This window comes from Saimiri boliviensis, chromosome 5, assembly GCF_048565385.1.
Source record: "Saimiri boliviensis isolate mSaiBol1 chromosome 5, mSaiBol1.pri, whole genome shotgun sequence".
Lineage (NCBI taxonomy): Eukaryota > Metazoa > Chordata > Mammalia > Primates > Cebidae > Saimiri > Saimiri boliviensis.
Window position 1 is genome coordinate 94,220,744 of NC_133453.1, and position 27,129 is coordinate 94,247,872.

Here is a 27,129-nt window from a genome sequence, read left to right on the forward strand (position 1 = left end):
GTTTAATTTGCGCTTCTTTTCCTAGTTCCCTTAGGTTAAGCTTACATTTTTATTTTGAAACTTCTCTTGATTTCTCATCTAAGCATTTAAGGCTACACATTTCCCTCTTATCAGTGCTTTGGTTCTGTCCCATAAATTATGATATGTTCCATTTTCATTTTCATTCATTTCATAACTTAGGGTCAAAACTGCTTTGATTATTCTAGGTCCTTTACTTTTTCGTATGCATTTTAGAATCAACCTGTTATCTTGATACAAATTCCTATTAAGGTTTTAGTTAGGATTGCATTGAGCCATTAGAGCAAGTTGGGGGAATGACATGACAACAGTATGAAGTCTTCCATCTATGAGCATGCTACAACTCCCCATTTATTTCTATTTTGTTCAATTTTTCTCAACTGTGTTGTAATTTTCAGCATGCACATAATGTAAATGTTTTCATCTTATCCATAAATTTTCACGGTTGTCAATATTACTGTAAATGGTACTTTTTAAAAAATACTGAATTTTTGACTTTTCCTTAAAAGTATAAAGAAATACAATAAATTTTCGTATTCAAACACCTTGTTAAACTCACAGATTAGTTTTTATGGTTGGGAGTGTTTTTGGTAGACTGAGCTTTTTTATTTGAACAACACTTTCAAGTAGAAATAATTTTATTTCTTGTTTAATCTATATGTTATTTCTTTTACTTGCTTTATTGCACTGGCCAGAAATTCTAGTGTCATGTTGAATAGGAGTGATAAAAATGGGCATTCTAACTTATCTTGAACTTAAGGGAAAAGAATTCAGTCTTTCACTATTAGGTATTATATTAACTGTAGTTTTTCACTGATGTCCATTAAGAGATTGAGGACATTTTCTTCTATCCCAGTTTCCTGAGGGTTTTATAACATATGAATGTTGAATTTAGTCAAAAACTTTTTCTATGTCTATTGAGATAGACTGTTTCTATTCATCAGGCTGTTGATATGGTAAACTGATTGATGTTTGAAATGTGAAATAAACTTCCTTCCTGCTGGATCACAATATATTATCATTTTTTATATGTGGCTAGATTTAATTTCTGTTAAGGAATTCTGTGCTTACGTTGTTATAGAATAGATTCTGTAGTTGTGTTTTTTCTTGTTTGTCCTTTTCAAATATTACTGTTAAAGATAATGCTAGCCCCACAAAATGAGTTGGGAAGTCTTCCCATTCTTAAATTTTCTCAAAAATTTTAAGTAAACATTGTATTGTGCCTTTCTAAAATGTTTAGTAAATGACAGTTTGGCTGTGTCCTCTCCCAAATCTCATCTTGAACTGTAGATCCCATAACTCCCTCGCCATGGGAGAAACACGGTGGGAAGTATTTGAATCATGGGGGCAGGTTTTTCCCTTGCTCTTCTCATGGCAGTAAATAAGACTCACAACATCTGATGCTTTACAAAGGGAAGTTCCCCTGTACCTGAGACCTTGCCTCACACCATGTAAGAAATGTCTTTGCTCCTCCTTTGTCTTCTGCCATGATTATGAGACCCCCTCAGCCATGTGGAGCTGTGAGTCCAGTAAACCTCTTTTTCTTTATAAATTACCCAGTCTTGGGTATTTCTTCATAGCAGTATAAAAATGGACTAATACAGTAGACTTAACCAATAAAACTATCAGAAGATGACATTTTCTTTTGGGGGCAGTTTTAGCAATACATTTAATTTCTTTAATACTTATAGACACTTCAAAATTATCTCTTTCTTCCCAAGTAAACTTTGGCAGCTAATGTCCTTGAAAAATTTGTACATTTTATTAATGTATTTAAATTAACAAACTTACTGACATAAAATTGTTCATAATATCCATTTCTGTCTTCTTAAAGTCTAAATTATCTATAGTGATGTTCTCTCATTCCTATTAGTGGTAATTTGTGTCTTGTTACTATATTTCTTGGTATGTCTACCTACGGGTTTATAATATTTGTTCATCTTTTCAGAAAACCAGCTCTTAGGTTTACTGGCATTCTTTATTGTTTTTCTGTTCTTATCTTTATTATTTTCTTTCTTCTGCTAAGTTTAGGTTTAATTTGCACTTCATTTTCTTTCTAGTTTCTTTAGGTCAAGCTTACATTTTTGTTTTGAAACTTCTTTTAGTTTCTAATCCAAGCCTTTAAAAACTATGTTTCCTAATTACTGCTTTGGTCCTGTTCAACAAATTTTGACATGTTCCATTTTATTTCTCATTCAATTTGTAATATTTTCTAACTTCCCTTGTGACTTCCTCTTTAAAACATTTATTTGGACACGTGGTGTTTAATTTTCAAATACTCAGGGGCAGGGGGTGTTCTATCTATCCTTCTGTTGCTGACTTCTAGTTTAATTCCACTGTAGTCAGAGAATCTACTCTGTGTAATTTCAGGTCCTTTAAATTAATGGCTGAAAAATTTTTTATGGCCCACAATATCATCTAGACATCCAGTTGTAAAGAATGCATATTCTGCTGTTATTAGGTACAATGTTCAAAAATGACTATTAAGCCAAATTGGTTGACAGTGTTCCTAATGTCTTCTATCTCTTTATTGATACCTTATTTGTTTTTTCTATCAAATATCAAGGAAAGAGTATTGACATCTCCAAACGAATTGAGGATTTGTTTATTTCTCCTTTCAAGTCTATCAATTTTTCCTTCATATGTTTAGAAGCTCTCCTATTAGCTAAATGTATATATAGAATGGAGATGTCTTCCTAATGAATTGACCCCTTTACCATTATGCAATGTTCCTTTTAATCCCCAATAATATTCCCTGCCTTGAAAAATATTTTATCTGCTATTATTACAGCAACTGCAGCTTTCTTTTGATTGGGATTTTCATAGTATTTTTCAATTCTTTAACTTTTAAATTGTTTGTATATTTATATTTAAAGTGAGTCTCTCATAGATCGCATATATATCTGAGTCCTGCTGTTTTAACAATGTCTTTTAATGGAGTGCTTAGATGATTTACTTTTGATGTAATTATGGACATGGTTAGTTAGAAAACTGTCATTTTGTTAGCTGCATTGTTTGTCCAATTGTTCTTAATTTTCCTTTTCTCTTTCTGCTTTTTTGTATTAGTGAATTATTTTTCATAATTTTACTTAATCTCTATTATTTGTTGTGCCATTTTTAGGAGTTGCCATAAAATATCAATATAAATTTCTCACTCATCATCATCTGCCTTTAAATAATATTGTACCATTTTATTTTTGGTGTAAGAAACTTATAGCAATATACTTTCAAATCTTCCTTTCTATTCTCTGTGTTGTATTTGTCAAATATTTGATTTTTACATAATTTATATATCCACAATACATTTTTCAATCATTACTACAGGCAGTCAATTATCTTCTAAAGTGAATAGATATTTTTAAAGTCTTTTAAATTTACCTTAGTTTCTATCATTGCATCTGCACTTTATTTTTTTGTGTAGACCCAAGTTTCCATTTGGTATCACATGCTTAGAGAACTTCTGTATATTTCTGGTAGTACTGGCATACTGGCAATAAATTCCTGAACTTGATCTGATCTGAAAATGTTTTTATTTCACCTTCATTTCTGGATGCTGTCTTCCCTGGGTATAAAATTCTGGGTTGACAGTTTTGTGGGGTTTATTTAGTACTTTAATGATGTTAATCCATTGGCTTTCGGTTTCTATAGTTTCTGACAAATATTCTGGTGTAATCCTTACCTTTGTTCCTCTGAATGTAATGTTTCTTTTTTCTCTAGCTATTGTCAAGATTTTCTCTTGGGCTTTGGCTTTAGGCACATTCACTGTACTGTGTCTAGGTGTAGTTTGGTTTTGTTTCATTCTATTTTGGTATGTATCCTGCTTGACATTATTTAAGTTTTTTTTTTTTTTTTGAGAATTCTTAGCCATTATCTTTTCAAATATACCTCCTTCCTCATTTCTGTTCTCTCTCTGAGATTACAATTACACATAAACTACACCACTTGACATTGTGCACAGTTCAGATGCTCAGTTAAGTTTATTATTCATTTTTTTTCCTCTTTACGTTTCATTTTGAATACCTTGTATTGTCCTTTCTTCAGCTTCAGTGTGTCTTCCCTTAGCTGGGTTCAGTCTAAACATAAGTCCATCAAAGTAACTTTTCATCTTGAATACCATGTGTCTGGTGTTTTTTTGCTTTTGTTTTTGCTCTCATTTTTGGAGCAAAACTCAACTGACCTTATTTTTGATAGTTTCATTTTCTCTGTTAAAGTTCTCAACTATTCATGCATATTCTCCATGTTTTCAACAAGGTTTCTAACATATTATCTTATTTTAAAATCCATTTCTGGCTGGGTGAGGTGGCTTACTCCTGTAAGCCCAGCACTTTGGGAGACCAAGGCTGTGGATCACGAGGTCAGGAGTTTGAAACCAGCCTGATCAACATGGTGAAACCCCATCTCTACTAAAAATACAAAAGTTAGCCAGGCATGGTTGCACATGCTTGTAATCCCAGCTATTCTGGAAGCTGAGGCAGGGAAATCGCTTGAACCCGGGAGGCAGAGGTTGCAGTAAGCCAAGATGGTATCACTGCAATCCAGCCTGGGCAACCCAGTTAGACTCCATCTAAAAAAATATATAAAAAATAAAATAAAATCCATTTCTGATAGTCCAAACATCTACGTTGTATCTAATTCTGGTTCTGTTATTTTCTCTCTTGACAATGGGTTTCTTTTTCTTTCTTTTTTCTTTTTATTTTTTTTATTTATTTTTTTTTTTTTGAGACATAGTTTCGCTCTTGTTACCCAGGCTGGAGTGCAATGGCGCGATCTTGGCTCACTGCATGGTTTGCTTTTTCTTGCTTTTTGTGTGTCATGTAATTTTTTTTAATTCAGTGTCGAACACTGTATCAAAAAGAATAGTAAAGGGTGTAGTTGATAAGATTTACATTTGGAAATGAGCATCCCCCTTCTGCGACAACGTGACTAGTGTGGGGGATTTGAGCCAATCTAGTCAAGATATGAGCTGAGTTGGGTGATTCTGTTCTCTCATTAACTTTCAGCTTACCATGAAGACCTACACCACATATGGGTCTCTCTCCATGCCCTTATTCCTTCTCTCAGAAATAAACTGTTGTCCCTTGTTAGTCAACTTCAAGCTGTGATGGGGGTAGGGAAGTTCGCTCTTGTCCCAGTCCAGCCTCAGTCTTAGGCCCATGCCTGGGCCCTCACAGCATTACTGCCCCACCTATTCATAGCAGATTCAATATTCTGCCTTGAATCTGTAGTTTGATGAGAGTTTTCCATCTCTCCCCTAAAAGTAGCAGATTTCTGATTGTTATACATATAAGACTCTCAGCCCAAAACGGGTTCCTGCTGCTTTTCTGGGGATAGGACATTTTATGTTTGTTAGTTTCCATTATCTCATCATTCCTAATAGTAATGGAATTTTGCTTGTTTCCTAAGAAATCATTTCCTATCCCTCACTCCCTCACTTCTCCTGCCCCCTCCCCAAGAAGCAGAGAAGTTTTGCTTCTACTTCTCCACAGAAGAAATACTTGAACCTGAAAGAGAGGCTTTACTGCTTTTTCCTTGGCAGATTTTTTCTTCATAGCAGAAAAGTGTCCAGGAGAGGGGATTTATATCCCTCTACCCCTGATAGCTAATCACCTCCTTAACACCTAAAGCATTGAGGGGACTCTCTTCCGTTCTCTTCCTTTTTCCCAATTATTCTCCTGAGCATTAAGCAGAGACCTATGCAGAAATGCTTCTGAATAAGTTAAATTCCCTTTGTGTGTCTGGGGCTCCACTGATTCCCAGATAATAAGATAAGCTTTTTCTAATGTAATGTTTTTTTCTGATATGCCAGTTTGGCAAGCATAGAATCTCCAGTTATTTAACCAATACTAATCTAGATCTAACACTAATTCAGACAGTGCTGTAAAGAGAGTTTGCAGCTATAAGTAAAATCCATAATCACTTAATTTAGATTAGAAAAAATATCTCAGCTAATCTGGGTGGCTGATACAGTTCATTGGAAAGCCTTAAAAGCAAAACTGAGCTTCCCTGAAAAAAAAAAAAAAAGAAAAGAAATTCTGCCTGTGGGCAGCAGCTTAGAACTGTGCCTGTGAGTTTCCATTAGATTATAATCTTCTCTTCTAGAAGGGCTCCTCTCTGGATTTTAGACTTGCTTAGCCACCTTCCTCAATCATACAATTTAGTTCCTAGACGGACAGATAGATAGACAGACAGACAGACAGACAGATAGATAGATAGGTAGGTAGACCCCTGCTGATTCTGTTTCTTTGGATAAACCCTGATGGAGATAGTCCCTGATCGCAAACATCTTATATTATAAACAGATAATGAATAGTAAATACGTAAAGAGGTGATAAATAATATGAGGAAAAGCTAAGTAATGTGAAAGCACAGAGCAAGACAGGGATGGCCATTTTATACAGAGTGTCAAGGAAGGCTTCTGATGATGTCATCTTTGGGTAGAAACTGGACAAAGTAAGTAAGCAATGCCATACATGTATTTGAGAGAAAAGCATTCCTAGAGTACAGGACAGCAAGTACAAACTCATGAAGTGATAAAATACATAGTGCATTTGGGGAAGAGAAGAAAGAGGATAATAGCATGATTCAGATCAGACAAGCTTTTGGTGTGGATCATGAAGGTTTGGGAAGATCAAAGAAGGTGCTGGGTCTTCTTGTGAAAATGCAGGACTCTGAGAAGGCACAAGTTATAAGTACCTGGTGGCTGTGTCGAAAACAGAATAGTTTGGGAGAATGGAAGCACGGAGACCAAGTAGGAAGTTGTAACAACGTTCCACAAGAGGGGTAAGGAATGCAAAAGTGGTCAGACTCTCGGTGTATCTCGAAGGTAGTTATGAGAAGTCAGCTGAGGGATTTGGATGAGGGTTGTGGGAAAAAGCAGAGACAAGAACGATGCTAACTATTTGGGCCTATGTCTTCCTTCCTTTCAGAGATCTTTCCTGACTCTCCAAGTCTGGATTGGGTATAAAGTGACCATCACACCATCCTGTATTTGCCTCTTGACTTTCTGTAATCCTCAAGATTCAAGCTTCCCCAGGCTGTGTACTATTTACATCTTGTTCACATATCCCAGGACCTAGTACAATGCCTGGCAGAGACTCAAAAACATGCATATAATAAATGATGGGCTTCTTTAAACGTTTACAGCTTGTAATTAAGAAATTTTATCTTATATTAATCTCAACCTATTCATTTTAAACTATTTTTATTTTCACCATTTTTTACCCTTCCTCTTTCTCTACTAAGGTATTAAGTTTTTTATATATATTTGGATAAGATATTTTCATATTATAGATAATAACTCAGGTGTGATAGCTATGGAAATATTTCTTATTGTTTGTATTTAGATTTTGGTTTTTTTGATGTACAGACATGGCTTTTTCTCTTCACTACTTTGAAATCAAATGTATTCATCACTTCTTTTGGAATTTTTAAATTAAAAATATTTGTACACCTATAGAGCAAACACATATAATTATATCATGCTTTGAGTTTTTGTTTCAGGTTTTTTTTTTAATTATCCCTTTCTTTCTTTCCTGGGATTTATTTCACATGTGATTTAAAAAAAAAAAAAAAGATTTACTAAGCTGCTCCTTCTATAAAACTGCAAAGCAATTGAAAAGAACAGTGATTTTTTAACCTGAGAACCCTCCTTAACTACCTCTCAAGGCCAAGGGTTGTGTATTCTGTGTGATTTTTTTTTTTTAATGGTAACTCATGTTCTTATTGTTTCAGAAACTTTAACAGTTATCCCTTCAGGCAATACTAAAATACAGAACAATGGCATTCTTTATTTTTAAAGTTGTATCAATACATGTAAGATGTTTACTTGAATTGGTCTACTGAACTAACACTCATGAAAGATTTAGAATTTAAGCACAAATCCCTTTCCAACCTCTCCCATTTCCAAGGAATTCCAAACTGATAGAGCTAAAAGCACAAACTTCATTTTGGTGTAACCATGTTTTGGGACTAGGCAATTTCCAGGCATTCTTCTGTGTTCAGCAAAGATTGTACTCATTCTACCTGTGACCTAAATAAAGATTAACTCAATTATTTAATAGCATAACACTAGTGCACTGACATGTTCTTAATTTAGCACAGCCACAAATAATTGAACAAGCCCGCCTAGATTATTTTTCTGCCTGTCAAAATTCAGCACAAAAGAGCAAAGTAATAGCGGAGACTAAAAATACATAAACATAAGAAAATTTTTCAAACTTTAAAAACTAATAATAAATTGGAGGGCAAAGGTTGACTGCTATACCAAATGTGGAACTTTACATAGTTCATGGCCCTAAATCCCTAGGGTTACAGAAATCCCAAATACAACATAGTTTCTATTATTAGCATTTTCTATTTCTAATCCTGTTAAATTTCTGCTCTATTAAAAATATGGAGATTTATAAAGCTAATTTATAAGATCAGATGGTTTTCATGTGCCAGAATACTTCAAACTCCAACTCCAGGTTTTAGTTAAAAAAAATCAAATCCATAATCAACTTATCCTAATTTTTATCAAAATGAAAACATTTACTGAGGAAAGGAAGTGACTGAGAAATGTGCTGGAATTTCACCTTTGTCGCTTTCATTTAAATCAAGTAAAAGAGCGTCCATGTGGTTTTCAAAGGTACAAATAAAACATGTTAAGAATTTTAGCTGACTTCTTAATGACTGGATTTCTTCTTATATAATATTAGCTTTGAACCATAAATCTACCTTACATGTTAGAATCTTGGCATCAGGGCACTCAGCAAAAGTTTAAATCTTCCTGCTCAGAGAGTATCCTTTGGTAAAAGATCTAAGGAATGTTAAGTGACCATCAAGTGACCAAGTAAATCATCTAAGTATTCTATCTTGTACATTTCATAATTAAGTACCTTTGTGTTTGTTTCAACATCCAGCAAAGCAAACAGAAGGCTTAAGAAATAAATGCATATATTTCATCTAAGAGAAGATAAAATATAAATTTTTCAGTTTAATAACCTTTAATTAAGCACTTTAGAATATTTAAATAAAAAAACTAGTTTAACCATGTATTAGAAGTGATCATTTAGGTAGTAGTTCAAAAAGCCCCTTGTCCTTTAAAGCAAAAATGGTATAATTTGTGAGGACTGACTTCAGGCTCTATGTGTTGTCACCAGAATGCATCAGGCATCTTTACTGAATATGTATCTTTTTTATGCTTGGGCTAGAAGACAACAGTTCTTTTTCTTGCCAAATTTGAGCATTTGGCTTTAAAATCATCATCCTATTCAGGTCGTCAATGAGGATTATGTCCGTGAAAGTAAAATTCTGTTACAGTGCATTTTTAAGTGGTTTATTTAAATGCTTTTCTGATGGGCTAATATCTTTTGAATCTAAAAAAGAGTCATTTTAACAATGAGTTTTAAAATGTACACAAGTGTCCAGAATTCTGATCACCTCTATAGAACGTCAGAGCGTAATGATAATTTTGAATTATTTTTAGCTGCCAAAGTCCAGGTTCCCCGACCACTCACAAGCTGAAAATCTCACGATAAGTTTGAGAGATTCTAATAACCTCAAATCATCGTGTACTGCACACGCTCAGAACAAATCACTTCCAAATTTGAGAGGATATAAAAATTTGAAGAGCTTCAATTATTTTAAATCACCATGTGCAGCGTAGAGAGAGATTTAAAATAGTTGTAGTGCCTCACATTTTTTAAGTACTTCAGCTTGGAAGTGAGTCAAGCAGCATTCCAGCATGGAAGCTCAAGACACATTGGACTAGTTTAACACATCAGAACTAGAAATACATACCTAAAAAACCAAAAAGCTAGCTTTTTTTATTATTATTATTAAGTTCTTGAAAGGTGGTGGGACTGGGGGGCTTGGTCTTTGGAAAAAAACAAACACACACCTTATTCCAATTAAAAAACAGTATAGTGATGGGGGGCGGGGGGATATTCAAATGATGTTTACAAAGCAAAGGGTGGTTTTCTTGAACTAAAAGCATGTGATAGATAAAAGAGACACAAAGCTAAAGAAGTGAAAGCAGCACAGCAGGCAAATTCATATACTCCTACAGATGAATTTTAATAGTAGTGGCATTTCCTTCACCATGGTTTTCCTTGCCTCAATATTCCCAGCAAAGCTAACTTTCTGGTTCCCTCTTGAACGAATGATTGTACGGCCTTGTGTTTTACCATAACTCTTGAGCCACTTTTTCTATATTCTCTTTGTTTGATTGTGGGAGAGGGTGAGCACTTTGACATTTTACACAGCTCAGAGTTCACTTTCGACATCCAAATCCTTAAAGAACTCAAAAATTATATCAGCACAATCAGGCTATTTAAAGATGGCCTTTCTTCAGCATTTTCCATATTTTCATCTAAGTAAAAAGTGACGGTCTTCTCTGTTGCCTTTGGGTTTTCACGTATTTTAGGCCTGGCACTGACCAGAAAGCAGGACATTCTTCATAATTCTGCGTCAGTGAAAACATAATGTCCTATAGTCGGTAAGGGAAAAAAAAGGGTAAAGGGAAAAAAAATGAAAGAGAAAGAGCCCGAAGGCACTGGAATAATTAAGCAAATGCAGTGACAGCTGTGGCAGGTCCTGGGCAGAACTGGCTCCACTGAGCTGAATTAATGACATCAACAGCCCAGTATCTCCATTAACAGTTGATCATTAATTATTACTCTCTGACAGTAAGAGCCTAAACCTTCTCAGGAGTGGCCTGTTATTAATCTACCTTACCTGCCCCGAACACCGGCACCTCAGTGCAGTTAGTGGGGCTGGTTTTCGTTTTTTGTTTTTTGTTTTTTAAACTTCAACAATTGCTTAATTTACTTGGATAAACAGTGATAACCATCAGATTACACAGTCTGTTTTGGATTACAGGGAGTTTCATGTTCTTTCATTAAAATGGGAGGTAATCTACTGGAATCTGCTATGTTGACTTTTCTTTGTCAAGTTTAGAACGGTCAGAAGACGCTGTTACCTGAAGAAATATGCAAGGCAGCAAGAAGTACATCATCCACCATCGCCTTCTTACCTAGCTCTATGAGGACAAGAACTCAGATTTTTTCAGGATCCCATTCTTTGTTCTGTTTTCAGTGGGTATAACTGTCTTTTCCATTCTAAAAGTTGTGCAATCAACATGCTAAACCAAAATATACAGAAGTTCAATTTTAAGTATGTAGCATCAAAAATTTATCTCTCCAGATTCCAATCATCCTCCAGTCATTCTTTCTGTTTTACTATGAAAATTACTTGGATTTCATGTTTTAGTAAAGATTCGGTTGGGTGCAGTGGCTCATACCTGTAATTCCAGCACTTTGGAAGGCTGAAGCGGGCAGATCACCTGAAGCTGGGAATTCGAGACCAGCCTGACCAACATGGAGAAACCCTGTCTCTACCAAAAATACAAAATTAGCCGGGCATGGTGGCTCATGCCTGTAATCCCAGCTATTCAGGAGGCTGAGGCAGGAGAATCACTTGAACCCAGGAGGCAGAGTTTGCAGTGAATGGAGATCATGCCATTGCACTCCAGTCTAGGCAACAGGAGGGAAACTCCCTCTGGTGGGGGGCAGTGAGGGGCGGGGAGTAAAGATTCATCCTATTTGATATCTAAACATTTTTGTTGAACTTTTAAACTTGTCAGAGCCTAGGCCATTTAACAAACACACACACAGATAATCTATAAAATTTCAGAAGGATTAGAAATTTTTTTTTTTAATTAACTGGCTGTTAATGTCTAACAATGCCTCAATTTCTTTTCCAGCAAAGATCTGTCCTATCCTTGTAGCAGTGTGTCTTGCTAACTAGTAAGGAATAAAACTGGGACATGCAAACACAGCTCATGTGTTAAGTACTCTCCTCACGGCAGCAGACCTTACAGTATCAGAGTGATAATTAACCTTTACCAAAGAAGACTTCATAGAAGTCCAATACATTAATTTGCTGATTGTTCTTTTCCTGCTACAGACATAATCCAGAGTTCACTTTCTAGTCATAAACATAGACACAATATAACTTAATAGAGTGCCTGCTCTGGCTAATGGCCCTGAACGCACTGAGAAAATCCCAGAGCTTCCAGGACTGTACAGTGTATTTCCCAGAGTACAGAGAGAATCTAAGTATCCCTCCTCTTCAACAAGGAAACAATGGTAGAATCAGATGGGACTAAGTTTCTGTGGGTTCTGTTTTCTGTAGGTCACTGAGTTGGTCCCAATGTGGTACACAGTTGAAAATTTTTCTAAGGTTATTGTAAGAAATAATAACAGATTAATATATACTCCACTCACTATGCACCACTTAACTATATTATGAGGACCCAATATTTGTTTGTTTGTTTTTCGCTGCCTGCTATCCTAACCCTCAAAAGAGCCTTTCTCCCACTGAGGAACAGACCTCTGTTCTCCTCCCTGTATGTACAGGGTGGTGAGCCCTCCACAAAAATCTTCCTGGGTCCTTTAGTTAACTCACATGGCTCACCAGGTCCCTTTATTGTAAACCACTACTCAGGAATCACCGTTACTCAGAAATCACAGCATGTGCAATGAAGCCTCTGATTAATACAAGTTCTTGGTTATGCAGTTCAATAAAATTATAAAAGGAAAGAAAATGTGATTTAACTCTATGGACTTCAGTTCTCTCATCTGCAAAAGGACTACTAAAAAGTAAACAGCATAGTTCCTTTTAAGTCTAAAGTTGAGATGACTGTTAATAAACCTGTGTTTGCACAGCTAAGCCCAGAGTGGTGAAGAAAGGACAAAGTACCCAAGGCTCAATTCCATTTAATAAAAATTAAAACAAGACAAAACACTGAAAATCGTTGATGCACAGGGCAACTTTGAGAGGAAGGAACAACTCAGTCTGTCCTCTGCATGTACTACCACTTTCTTTTTTGCCTCATGGGAATTATTATCATATGGCATCAATCTTTCCCAATTGACTAAGTTGCTCAGTTTCTTGGCTTTTTCCCACTCTGTCTACTTTGTAGTTAATTTCCAGGATTTAACCCAATTTCACTTCATTTCAGTAATATGCTGCTCCTATAATCACCCCAACCAGTGGCTCAAACACTCCCCCCATGGATTTTTCTGGTTTGATAGATTCAGATGTGCTCAATTTTGTGATAACTTTCTTACTACTTACCTCAAGCCATCTCTTTTAATATCACTCTAAATAGATTCAAATCTAGATAACATTTTTAAATCCCTTTTTCACTTTTTCCCTTTTTCAAACAGTAACGTTGGCTTGGATTCTTAAAACCTATTCTAGCAAATGGGCTTTAGCTGGTTACAGATATTACCTGTTGTCCCTGCATACTAATTTTCTCTGCCTGATATCATTTGTTTCCGGTTTTTGAATAATGTTCCTGAATAAAAATTTTTTGAATAATGTCCCACTAAGTCACCCAAGTTCACTTAAGATCTCTAACAATAAATACTGGCTTCCAACAATTCTCTCACCATACAAAATCAATTCATATTTGGAAACCCTTAGTAAAAAGGAAATTAACAAACACAAAGAATTAATGTGCCTTCTTCATGATATTTATAGCAAAAGGAATCACATTTTCCATGGATGATCCTTAAAGAAAAAAGTTGCTATATTAAACACTCCCCTATTATAGTTTCATATTAAATATTTTCCTGAATTTTTTTCATCTTATGCCACATTCACAATGACTCTTTAAAGAATTAAAATCTTGCATTTTGATTACCTCCTTTTTTACATTTAGCAAGAGATTACAGAGCAGATATTGTTTGACATTGACTCTCTGTTAACCATGTCCTCCACTGGAGCATAGTTGTACACATTGTTTCAGAGCTAACATAATGGGGAATATTTTCAAAGAGGGCTGTGTTTCAAGCCAGATGGTTTATCTGCTGAAACAATTCTCCCAGTAGAGAAATAGTGGCTGCACAGTTGCAGTAGTGTTCATAAGCCTAGTGCAGTAGATTCATTTGGCACCCACATTTTGGAGTCTAACAAAAGTGTGGTTTGTGTGAATCTCAGACTCAGACGTTCATAAGTGAAAAGGAGTTTTCTGCAATTGCACATTGTGCTTTATTGTAAAGGCAGCAGTGTGCTATATCAGAAACACAATATGTAAATATGATAAACTTTTAAATATATATATTCCTGGTTTCATGCATACAATGCAAAGTAACAATACTAGGATAATTGCTTCAGAGATTATCACCGATTGGCACAAAAAGAGCAAAGGTGCCGTTACTTGTGTTCAAAATGAATGTATTACCAAAATTCAAGCCTGCCAAAACTATTAAAATTTGAAAGACAGAAAAAGACATCTATTGTATTTGGGGCTCTTGGCAAAGAGCTACTGTTACCTATGAACATTCTATGAAATAGAACTAAGTGTTCTATTGATGCTGTGATATATGGCTCTGCCCACCTTCTCAGAAAGCTCCTGACTTAAAATCTCGATTAGAATCTCTTGATTTTGAAGGAGGCCTCGGTGAGTCACGGTGTTAGCTTCTCTTCCAGACAGTGATCTTTAGCGGTATTGCTATGAACGCTAGGAATCTCACCCTCCTTTGTCATAGGAACAGTCACTTCCCTGTATACTAATACTGCCCACATTTTAAAAATAAAACAGAAGAGTTAGAGTTAGATTCCAACAGGGGGTTACCATGCTCTGAAACGTCTCAAGCATGTACAGGGATGGGAAAATCCCTGAGATTCCAGAGATTTAAAAAAAATAGCACATGGGAGGTTCTAAATAAAGTCAGTCTTGGGTATGTTGGGGAAGTTGGCACTATTCCTGCAGTTCTTTCCCTCGGAGACTATTTTTGCTTAAGTTAGCGAGCAAGTGAGTGCGAGAATGTATGTGCATGCATGTGCCCTTTTGTGTTCAAAAAACTCAATGAATGTTAGTGACATTTTATTTTCTTGCAGAACAAGAGATCTTTTTAAAAATATATTACTTTCCTCTGAATCATTTTTATCCCCAGTATATCTCATATCTCATTAATTTTGTTTAAACAAACTATGTTATCCACTTTAAAACTTCTGGAGGAAAAAAAGAAAACGATTTTTTTTTTGAGAAAACAGTGAAAATAAGATTAGAACTACGAGTCACAAAGTGAGTTGACACTTTCTTCACACATATACACACACATGCAATTTATGCCCCACAACAGCACAGGAAGAGAAAAAGATCAAGGTAAAGACTGTTAGCTTAATATCCTGAAATTAACAGGTTAACTTGAAAACCCCAAGACCCTGTAAATATTCACATATTAGCTTTAAAGGCCCTCGTTTGAAAATCCAGATCAGAACACTTAAATCCAAATTAATTTGCATATTAAATCCAAGCAAATGTTAGAGATACATGCCAAGATGAAAATCTTTAAATTATTATTGTTTTTTTTTAGATGAAGTCTCACTCTGTCACCCAGGCTGGAGTGCAGTGGCATGATCTCGGCTAACTACAACCTCTGCCTCCCAGGTTCAAGCGATTCTCCTGCCTCAGTCTCCCCGGTAGCTGGGACAACAGGCACGTGCGACCACACCCCGCTAATTTTTTTTCTTTTTAGTAGAGATGAGGTTTCACCATGTTGGCCAGGCTGATCTCCAACTCCCGACCTTGTGATCCACCCACCTCAGTCTCCCAAAGTGCTGGGATTACAGGCATGAGCCACTGCGCCCGGCCCTATATTACTATTTTCAAAACATTACCTGTGGGAAAATCAAAATGAAAAATACAAACATTCTCTAATTACCTGCACTGCTTTGAAGGCTACCCAAGCTATTTCAACACTTTGCTCCACCCTGAGTCTTGTATATACTGCATTTTTAGCTCTTTGAGTGAAAATTTGCCGATATGACATTTAGTACAGGCACTGAATGTGCTCAAACTGGCAGAAACGTGGGATTTTTTTTTTAAGTGACTGCTTTGGGGGATTTCTCATTTTCCTACTTCTCTTTTATTAATTTCATGAATATTGTCAATTACTTGCAGGCAACTGGTGGGACACTGTGGTGTAAGATATACAGATCTCACTGCATTCACAATAGAAATTTGGAAATATTTGGTAAAGAGTCTAACACCATATATTTAAAAACAAAGAAAAATCTTATCAACTTAGATATTTGATGCTTCAAGTGCTTGTGAGTAATTAATGTCACATATCTTTAAATACTTCCATGTCCCAAACACCAGGAAATCTGCCAAGTGTTTCGACATATCATTGGAATGGTGTTCTTGTTTGCTATTGACATTTATATCACTTTGAATGACTTTACCAAGCAGAAACCAGAGCATATATTTTGTCTACGTTTTTGATAATGTCATCAAAATTATATATATGAAATCCAGGAAAGAGGGGGAAAAAAATCTCTGAGACACAAAGTTGACTCCAAATCAAATATTTGTGTATCAAGAGCAAACTGGATATTTCCAGGAAGTGAGCAAATGTAATTATTCATGAGGCTCTGGTTAAGTCAGTACATCTCTATCTTAACCAGATTCTTTCTAATAGTTTACATGGTGACAATATAAAGTACAATTAAAATTTATAAATATATGTCAGCAGAGACAAAAAGACTGCTAAATTGGTAAATAAATGTATTTGGAAAATAATTTTTCTGACACAATAACTCATATTTTCAAAATGGATAAACAAAAAAAAATGTGTTCAACAGTGTTGTGAAGTTTTGAAGAATATTCAGAAAATCAAGAAACAGAGGAAAACAAGACTATTCCTCTCAACTATTTCCGTTAGAGTAGTTACAAGGGTCCAGGGTAATGTTTTTTCCTATCCAACTTACCATTCTTTAATTATACTGATTTTCAAAGAAAGAACATCTATCATTGCTTACATGAGGACACTGGTTGCATCATCTCTTACTTCAGTATATTTTTTCCTCTCAAAACCATGACTCAATTTATCACAAGTTTGAAAGTGAACTTCCAAGCAAAATAAGACAGGGAAAAAAAAGAGCAAGCTACCCAATTATTTAATATTGGGGTGATTTTTGGAATGCACAAGTTGTGTGCTCTCCATGAGCTCTGTAGGTCTCCCTCCACACTCAATAAAAGAGAAAACCACCAAATGTTCTCTCCTATATCATATCTATGATACCCTTCCTAGGTCGTAATTCTAGAACAAACCTAGTTTCCAACAGAGATGTCTCCAGGCTGTACCAGTCTGCCAGGATGCTTCTGGTTAGAATCCTCAGACTCTGATTTAACTCTGCACTCTCCAAGCATGCAAAAATATAGCCACAGAGACATGAGCCATGCTTCTCCATGTGGGCTGAAGTTTCCAGGTGGCCTGTGTATGTTATGATTGTGCCTGGCCTCAAAATAAAAACAAATTGACAATCCCTTACCTCTGCCAAGCCAGTGCCAATTTTTAAATAAAATGTCTAGTGGTGATTTATTGCCAATGCAAACTGCCAGACTGGCAGTCCCATTTACTTACTAAACAGACAAATCAGAAAAAGCTATGTCAACCTTGCCAGGTTCCCCATGTATGTTCTAGAAGGCATTCCAAATTTCCTGTTGTTCTGTTACTGGCTTTCTTATTTGTGTGCACTGAAAAACAAAATATCTAGATGACTTTAATGGCTTAAGCAAATGGGCCTTCTTTCCTTGGGTACTTTCTGGGATTTTCAAGCTCATTTTCCACAGATCATACACTCCTCATACAGGTAGAATTGTTGATCATTTATTAACTGGCTTGAATATCAAACAGAGACACAGAACTGAAAAAATTTATTTCCTACATGAAATATCATCTTAGAGGCATGCTTCCTATCACTTCCCCAGGGAGCAAACACCTGCTTTGGTTTTTCTCAAGAGACTTCTCTTCCTTATTCCTCTTAAACTTATAAATAACAGCACCTGTTGGCCAAGGTGTAATTTTTTAAATGTCAATTTGGGTCATGCTTGGTTGTATCCATCCCTTTTATTCCCTATCAAGCTGATCTATTCCTGCCAGAAATAAAGCGCATGAGATTTTTTGTAATGCTCTGGTCAAAAGTACTTCCTCCTATTTAGCAGTAGCAGCTCAAAGCAGACTGCTACATATAATGTACTTTAAAAGAAAAGAAAAAAATCCAAACTCATCAATTCCTATTTCTTTAACACTACAGAGACTGAGCTGAAGAATGAGTCTTACTTAAGCTGCCCAAAGTGACTAGTTATCAAGTCACTGAGAAGAAATGTTTTATGTCTCATCTCAATGCCTTTATGTCACTTGTACACAGACCTCAGAATCGTCTATATTCATCAACTATTTTCTTCATGTATTATTTAATAAACTGTTTACAGCATACCTAATTACAAACATTTATTATAGAATTCAACCCGAGAAATGTGTGAGAATATGCTAAATTGTTTTACCTAAAGTTTTAATGAGAGCATAATACCTCCGGCCCATATGCTTCAAGAACGTTATCCTTAATTATGTAACGTGGGTATTTTACTGATATCTGTTAACTGCTCAAGCAGCTGTGGTTTTCTGCTTTTTTACACAGCTCAGGAGGAGCAGCAAGTTCAGTTTCCCCTTTTTGGGGGGTTGCAAAATCCATGCCCCAAACAGGTGTGTGCAATCATGAACCACAGTGATGAACCCAAACTGCTCCTTTCTAAAAATTCCACCAGCCGGTGACACACGCTAGTCAAGGTTGCACAACCTTGTTTTCCACCAGTTATTTTGATGATTCATTCCCCCGTGGGGAGGTAACTTTTAGCCATTGTTACTTTGCTCCTGTTGCTGATAATTAGAGGAATTGCTTCCTCATTCTTATGATTTCTCTTTCTCCCTCTCTTGCTCTCCACTCGCTCCCTCAAATTTTTTTTTTTTTTTTTTTTTTTTTTTTTAATGAATCCTGATCTTTTAGAAAGTGCTACCTGATATGGCTGCTCTCCTCTTCCTGGACCAGGATTACGAGAGGTGACACTGTAAGAAGCACCCAAATACACACAGACACAGACACACAGACACACACACACACGCGCGCGCACACGCACACACACGCACACACACACACACACACACACACACACACACAAATACTTAAAGTGGTGAATACTTCAAGTTGTTACTCCCTTATAGGAAATCTGCCTGGATGATACATTATATAATCAATCAGTCATTGAAAATATAAGAACGCAAACCAATAAGCAAGTGTTGCCCACTTCCAAGTAGTGACTTTGGAAAAGTATACATCGATTCTACTGATTGCTCAAGAAATTTTTATGGAATTGCCTTCAGAGCCTTCCTCATATTGTTTTAAAAGTCAAATCTGGCAACTAGTCCTCTTTAAATGGAGGATTTTATTTTTGTAAACATCCAAAGTTTATTCAGAGCCAAGTTTGATGATAACCAAGTCTTCTTTTAAATAAAAACAATTTTGACCATAAAATAAAATTTAGTTATGTGAATAAAAAAATAAATCCAAAGAAAACTGCAACAAAAAGGGGCAAAAATGTTTGAGCAGTGGCAAATATCACTGGGTTAAATGTAGCCTTCCCAAGATGACTACCTTGGAGAAGACAACATCTTTGGTAAGTTTCAGATGCTCGCTAAAATTATCTAATATTATTTGCCCTCCTATCTCAGTTTTCCTAGAAAACTGAACTCAACGTATTTTATCCTGTTAAACAATTAAAACAATGTAATCAGAATACTGTATAGAAACTGTTTTCCTAATTAATGACACCTAAATAAACACAAAAGCACGTCAACCTATTTCACATTGCTCCAGACATGGATTTTCTTTGTATTTTTTAAAGTAAGGTGTCACAAGAGCATGACATGGAATGTGATCATCCAAATATTAGACCCTAATTTACCACTTAATGTCTGTCATCTTGAGCCAGTGACTAAACCTCCATGAACCTCAGTTTTCTCATCTGCTAAATTTGAAAAAAAAAATTATACCTTGCACCGGTATTATGAGGAGCAGGTAAATGTCAAAAGAAAAAGAAACAAAAAAGACCTCAAACAGAGTGCCTGGTACCTAATGGAAACCTAAAACACAGTGACTTGGATGAGTTGTTACCATTGCACACCACAGTGCTTCACTGAAGCATGAGTTCCTGCAGGACAAGTGCCACTTCTCAATCATGTCATCTTGCTGAATACAACTAAAATTCAAAACTGGAAATAAAGAGTTGAAGATGTTAAATTGAGTTTAGTATAAACATAGTCCAGGGGCAAGCATGCTCTGGTTTACTTTATACTATACCCCAGTTTCACAAGCAATCAGGAAAACAAAAGAGTATCATGATATATTTTTAAATAGCTGATTTCTTGATCCAACCTTTTCTTGCTCTCTTCAATGTTTAAGGAAGCTTAATTATTTCATCAGAAGTAGTCACAAACAAACCTTGATTATGTGATTCTAGTCAAACTAGGTAGATTGAGTAGATAATGTAGCAGAAGTCATAGGTTAGCTCCAGATGGGGAGGTGGTGGGAGGAGAACTTTGGATAGGAAGAACACTAAGCCACTACTTCTATAATTCTTGGTAGCTGCAGGGGTGTGGGCTTCATAAGGGTGGTGGAGCACTGAAGCAAAGTCACACTTCCCCAAACAGGAACTCAGTGGGGTAAAGTCTCCTCTTAACCTGCCCCAGACACAAATCCAATGGTTGGCCCTCACAGATCAATCACGAAAAATGACTCACATAGCTACTGGGCACTTAAAAATCATACAAATATATTAATAAATATCATTTAATGATCATTTTATTTTCCCATATATTTCCTTATTTTCCCTACATTCTAATTATATCTTTCAGAAATCAGAAGAGAAAATAGCTCAAAGATCTTAGGCTCGGTAGACAATTTTACACGCTGTCCTTTATGAATCAGAAGCAATTGCTATACCTGCATAAATTTAAAGGATTCTCTTTCAATGAATTCCTTACTACCAAAGCTGAGAAGGTTATCTCCACCCTATGACAAGCAACAGTCAAGTCTACTGAACCTTATTGGTTATCTAGTCTACACCAAAAAGAGAAAAGGAAATTGCTACAGGTACAAAGTGCATGCTCAGTAGAATGAACGACGGTGCTTATGGGGCCCTTCAAAAAGATAAAAACCTATGCAGGTTATCTTCAACTCTTCATCAGAAAAATTTCTAGAACTGCTCACTGTTTCTTATTACTAGTCATACTTCTCAAGCACTTGGTTACAAAGAACACAAATAGCACCTTCAACTTACACATAGGTACCCCTTGTTTAAACAACTTTGCCTTGTCATGGCACTTAGAGAAGAAGTTAGATAATCATCTTTAAGAGAATTACAAACAAGGAACAGAAACTTTGGACTTTTTTTTAATCTTAGGTTGGAATCCCATGACCCAAGATTTTGCAAGTCCTGAAGGAAATTCAGCTCAGGCAACATAGAGTCTTATGATACATTACCCTGCAATCTCTTAGTAGTTAAACCCCTGATTCATAAAGAAAAATAAGGATACCAATAAAACAGAATCTCAGAATTAAATAGCAAAGGAGAAATACACAGCCCAGCCTACCTGTTAGTTCATCGCCCTCTATTCTCTAATATCGTAGTTTGGGACCACATAACATCTCTCATCTTTTATTTATGTATCTCTGGCCTCCACGCTATGAACTGCTTTAGAGCAAGGCCCAAATCTTATACTTCTCTGTTAACCCCAATTCCTGGCACAGAAATTGACCCAGATTAGATTATTGGTGTTTGCTGTAGAAATACATAACATGGTGACTAAAGTTCAGTCTTAATAAAGGGTTTATCTGTGAATAATAACACATTCTGCAATTCAGCAACAAATGCCATCATGGTAAGTAAATTTAGTTAAATTTCTTAGACAGAATCAGGTGCCAGGCTCTCTTTCCTTTCCCCTGACCATTTTGACATTTGCCTTCAGTGCTACCCATTCATCAGTGGATTGCCATCAGAGAGTCTTAAGGGTCAGGACTGAAGAAGGAATGGAGTGGTGAATCCCTGTAAGACTCATCTGCCTATACTTAAAGTCCTACTGTTCTAATTGTACAACTGAGCTCTTAATAACCAACCTCCCCGACCCAAAATAAAAATACCATTTCTCCCGCTGCCTACCCCATCTTGCTTAAGGGCAGTTCTATCCTTTGTTACTCAGGCCAAAAACCATGGGGCATCATTAACTTCTCTTCTTTTATCTCATATTTAATCATTTAGAAAATCCTGTTGATTCTACCTTCAAAATACATACACATTCTAACCACTTTTCATCATGTCCACTGCTACCAACTTGACATGAGCCACCATTATCTCTTATTTGGTCTACTGAAACAGGTCTTTACAGATCTCCTTGACCTTCTGCAGTCCATTCTTAATAGAGCAGGCAGAGTGGCCCTCTTCAGTCATAAGTTGCATCCTATTATTCCTTCAATTACACCTATGGCTTTTGATACCACTGAGAGGAAAGGCCAATATCCTTACTATGACCTACAAGGCCTTGCATTATCTGTCCCCAACCTCACCACCCATATCCATTACATCTCTGAGTTCTTTGATTACTCACTCATCTCTCTGTTCCAAGCACACAGGCCACAGCACATTCCTAGAACAGACCAGACCCTGTTCTGCCATGGCATTGAGCTGCCCCCTTACCTGGAATTGCCTCCTAGAAGATCAGATGGTGTATCTCTTGTCTGCTTCTTGTCTAAACTGTTAACATTTTAATTGTTATCAAGGATAACAGATAAACTGTTATCTTTTCATTGAGACCTTCACTTGCCATCCCACCTAAAACGCTGTCATCCCTTCTTGCCAATTTATATTCCCCTCCCCTACTATCTTTTTATCCTTATCACATATCACTATCTAACAAAATATAGGTTTTCTTTGTCTTGGTTATTTTCTGTTCCTCCCCACTAAAATATAAGTTTCATCACAGCAGAGATTTTTATATTTGTTTGTTTTACTGCTATATCCCCAGAACACAGAAAATAGTTCCTGGTATATACCAGGTTCTCAGTAAATATTTATGAATGAGTGAATATATATGACTTCAGGCATTGGCAAAATGTGCAGGATCCATAGTCCTATTATTTACTTTGATTTTACTTAATGTGGTATCACAATGATAAACTTCAAGATAATTTTTGAAGATTGTTTTTCTAGAGAAATTTATAACAATATGGAATGTAACTTTGCTCTACTACAAACTTGTATACTAGCTTACCTAGAGAAAGAAGTTCATCAGAATTTTTGAACTTCAGTCATGAGAAGGATTAAATGATACATGTTCAAAAACATCTTTAATGAAAAGTAATAAGGAGGCAAATTTATCTTTATTTTCAAATGATGAAATCTATAAGTAAAAGAACCTAGAGACTTGATTGAAAATCCATTAGAAAAAATATGAAAATTAAGTAAAGTAGCTGATTGCAGTAATTTAAATAGTAAATGTTTCTTTATATAAATAACCCATTAGAGAATGCAATGAGTAGAATCCCATTTCAACAAAAAAAAAAGAGATGAAACAATATGGGGAAAAAAATTATGATTTGTGTAAAATCAACTTGAGTAAAATGCTAAATGCTATTAAGAAAGATAAAATGACTTAAATAATCAGAAAGATCTTCATTTAATTCCTTTTTAAAATGTGTTAATTTAGTACCTACTGAAATGCAGGACACCACTCTAGGCACTGAGGATTCAGCAGTGAACAAGATAAGGTTCCTGTCTTCTTGGTGTCTCAAAGGCACCGAGAGTTAAATGTGTCCAGAACCAAACTCATAATGCCCATCTTCCAACTGCAGTTCTACCCCATAACTAAGAAAGGCACCATCAAGAATATAATTCAGGAACCTGGAATCATCTTTGACACTGCTCCTTTCCTTACCACCCAAATCACTGCCATCAACAAGTCCTGTTGACTTACTCTCCTAAACATTTCTTAAATGTGTTCCCCTTTATTTCCATCACCAACACCCGAACCTTGGCCATTGCAGTCTCTCTATAGAGCATGACAATAACACTCCCAGTACTATCTGTCATGTCTTTAACCAGGTTGTCTATGGGGAAACAAATATGATCCTCTCTGAAAGGAAACTTAAGGATTCTCATCATTCAGGCCTTAATTCAAACATCAGTTCCTTGTGGAAGAAATTCATGACTATTTATAGGCTCTCATAGTATCATATACTACTCTAGCCTGTCTCTTGGCTCAGCTGACATTTGCTTGTATGTTAATTTAATTATGTTCTGACCCTTTCATCAAACTATAAGCTCTGTGGGAATAGAGACAGCGCCTCTTTTAGTTCTCATTGTATTTCTAGTGTTTACATAGAATTGGGTATATAGTAGTTGCTCAATAAATCATTGTTAACTTTAGCACTGCCCTTAGACTTGGTTAAGATGGGCTATTGTGAAGATCCTCTTCTCTAAACCCTCTCTCCATACCATCCACCCACCTACTCAACCACCCTCACACACACACACACACACACACACACACACACACACAGAGAGAGAGAGAGAGAGAGAGAGAGAGAGAGAGAAATGAACAGATCATGCAGACACCTTTGCCATGTGGCTTTCAAGATACAGCCCATAGCACAGTGCAACCCATAACCATGAACATCTACTTTCACAATTAACACTTTTCAGAATGCAAAGAAATGCTATTTCTTATTCCTTGCTAAAACTTCAAAGCAAAAGATACTGGAATGGTCAACAGTGGTGCTGATGCTGACATTGGAAAGGAATTCTGCTTCAAATGAGTGGCAAATGCACAATTATGTAAGAAAAAAGACAAATTAATCACCTTGTCAAATCCTTTCTCTTAGTATGAATGTAAGAGATTCTTGTAAAACAAGTAGAATGTCCCAGAAGTGTCTAACATCTTTCTTGCTTCTTTTCAAGTTCCAATTCACAGCTCTGGAGGTACTCACAAACCAATACAGCATTTAACATGAGAATTTTTCACGTCAAGATGACAAAGTTTAAACCACCTCAAGATTAATTAACGTGTAAGGAAATAGGCACTTTTCACCATATTATAGTGTCAAAAATTTGAAGAGGATTTTTGAAATATGCATCAAAATTTAAAGTCTCACTTCTCAAAAGAAGACATATAAGGGGCTACAAAATATGAAAAAATGCTCAACACCACTAATCATCAGAGAAATACACATCAAAACCACCATGAGATACCATCTCACAGCAATCAGAATGGCTATTACTAAAAAGTCAAAGAATAATAGATGCTGTTGAGGTTGGGGGAAAATAAGGGAACATTTATACAATGTCAGTGGGAATGTAAATTAGTGCAGCCACATGGAATGCAGTTTGGATTCCTTTAAGAAATTAAAATGTAACTGCCATTTGACCCAGCAATCTCATTGCTGGATATATTCAAAAGCAAGCAAATCGTTCTACCAAAAAGACATATGCACTTGCAGGTCACTGCAGCACTATTCACAATAGGAAAGGCATGGAATCAACTTAGGTGCCCATCAACGGTGGATTAGATAAAGAAAATGTGGTACCTATATACCATGGAATACTACATAGCCATAAATAAGAATGAAATAATCTCCTTTACAGCAACATGGATGCTGCTGGAGGTAATTATCCTAGGTAAGTTAACACAGGAACAGAAAAACAAACACTGCATGTTCTTACTTATAAGTGGAGCTAAATATTGGGTACTCATGGACATAAAGATGGCAATGATGGACACTCAAAACTACTGGAGGCAAGAGGGAGGGAAGGGAGCAAGGGCTGAAAAACTACCTATTGGGTACTATGTCCACTACTTGGGTGACAGAATCAATCATACCTCAAAGCTCAGCATCACACAGTATGCCATGTGACATGTTTTTGACGCAGCAATCCCTTTACTGGATATATATCCAAAAGAAGACAAATCATTCTACCAAAAAGATACAAGCACTTGCATGATCATCGTACCACCATTCACAGTAGCAAAGACATGGTATCAACTTAGGTGCCCATCAGTGGTCAATTGGATAAATCAAATTTGCTACACATATATATATATATATATATATATATATACACACACACACACACACACACACACACACACACACCATGGACTACTACACAGCCATAAATAAAAATAAAAATGAAATACAGGTAACAAGGCTTTATGTGTATCCCCTACGTCTAAAATAAAAGTTAAAATTATATTTAGAAAAAAATGAATAAACCTTTTTTTAAAAAGTCTCATACCCTGGAGAGGAAATATATCTTTCCTATCCTGTTCTGTCACCTCCTTGCTTCATAATTTTGAGCAATTATTCTAACCACACTATGCCTCAGTTTCCTTCTTTGGGAAGCGGTGATAATGATAGTACCTAACTTGCATATCCTAAAGTTATGAGGATTGAAAAGGATACTGTTCATGAAGTGCTTAGCATAGAGCCTGGCCCACAGCAACAGCACTGGTCTGATAACAGATATCACCCACTTTCTTCTTCTCCAACTGTTTCTCCTCCTTCTCCTCCTCATGATCATCATCATCATCATCACTATTAGACCGGCACTCTATATATAATTTTGTGTCTTTAAAAATGGAAAACGATGCAGTTAGGAGTCATAAAAAAAATTAGACATAGCAATATATGCTAATAGAGAAAGATGCTCATTAGACTTTATTTGAATAGAGAAAGTTCCAGAAAAAAAATCTATGGTATAAATCTATTTTTGTATCATCTATAGTATAATTATATATATGTGCATAATATATATTTATACATAATTGAAATAGAAAATTTCCAGAATGATACACAAAAACTGTTAAAAATTACTATCTTCAGGATATCTGAATTAGGGGAAGAATTTTTATGAATCACTTTATACTCTTTCATGCTGTTTGAATTTTTTAACATTTTATCCATTTATCACTTTCATAATTTAAATTGTTAATTTATTTAAAGTTATATTTTTCATTTTTAGTCTTTGAAGTTATTAATGTTCACCAACATGAAAGACTTTTCACTCTCACTGAACTCTGCTTGAAGCAAGCCATGTTACCGCTTTTGGCCAATGAGCTGTGAGTGGAAGTAGCAAGTCACTTCCAGAACAGGAGACTTAAGACTTTGATATCTCCATGCTCTTTTTGTGGCCCAGCAACCCTCAAAGACATATAATGCTGTTGATGT

At 35.9% G+C, this 27,129-nt stretch overlaps 1 protein-coding gene across 1 annotated transcript in view; it reads left to right on the forward strand.

The window, feature by feature from the left end:
• The first annotated feature begins 6,595 nt into the window (after positions 1-6,595).
• The window catches only part of LOC141584694 (uncharacterized), a 193,974-nt gene continuing 173,440 nt past the window's right edge, over positions 6,596-27,129 (forward strand). Inside the window, exon 1 of the mRNA XM_074400181.1 lies at positions 6,596-6,798. Coding sequence (XP_074256282.1) covers positions 6,596-6,798 — 203 coding nt within the window. The remainder of the gene's footprint in view (positions 6,799-27,129) is intronic.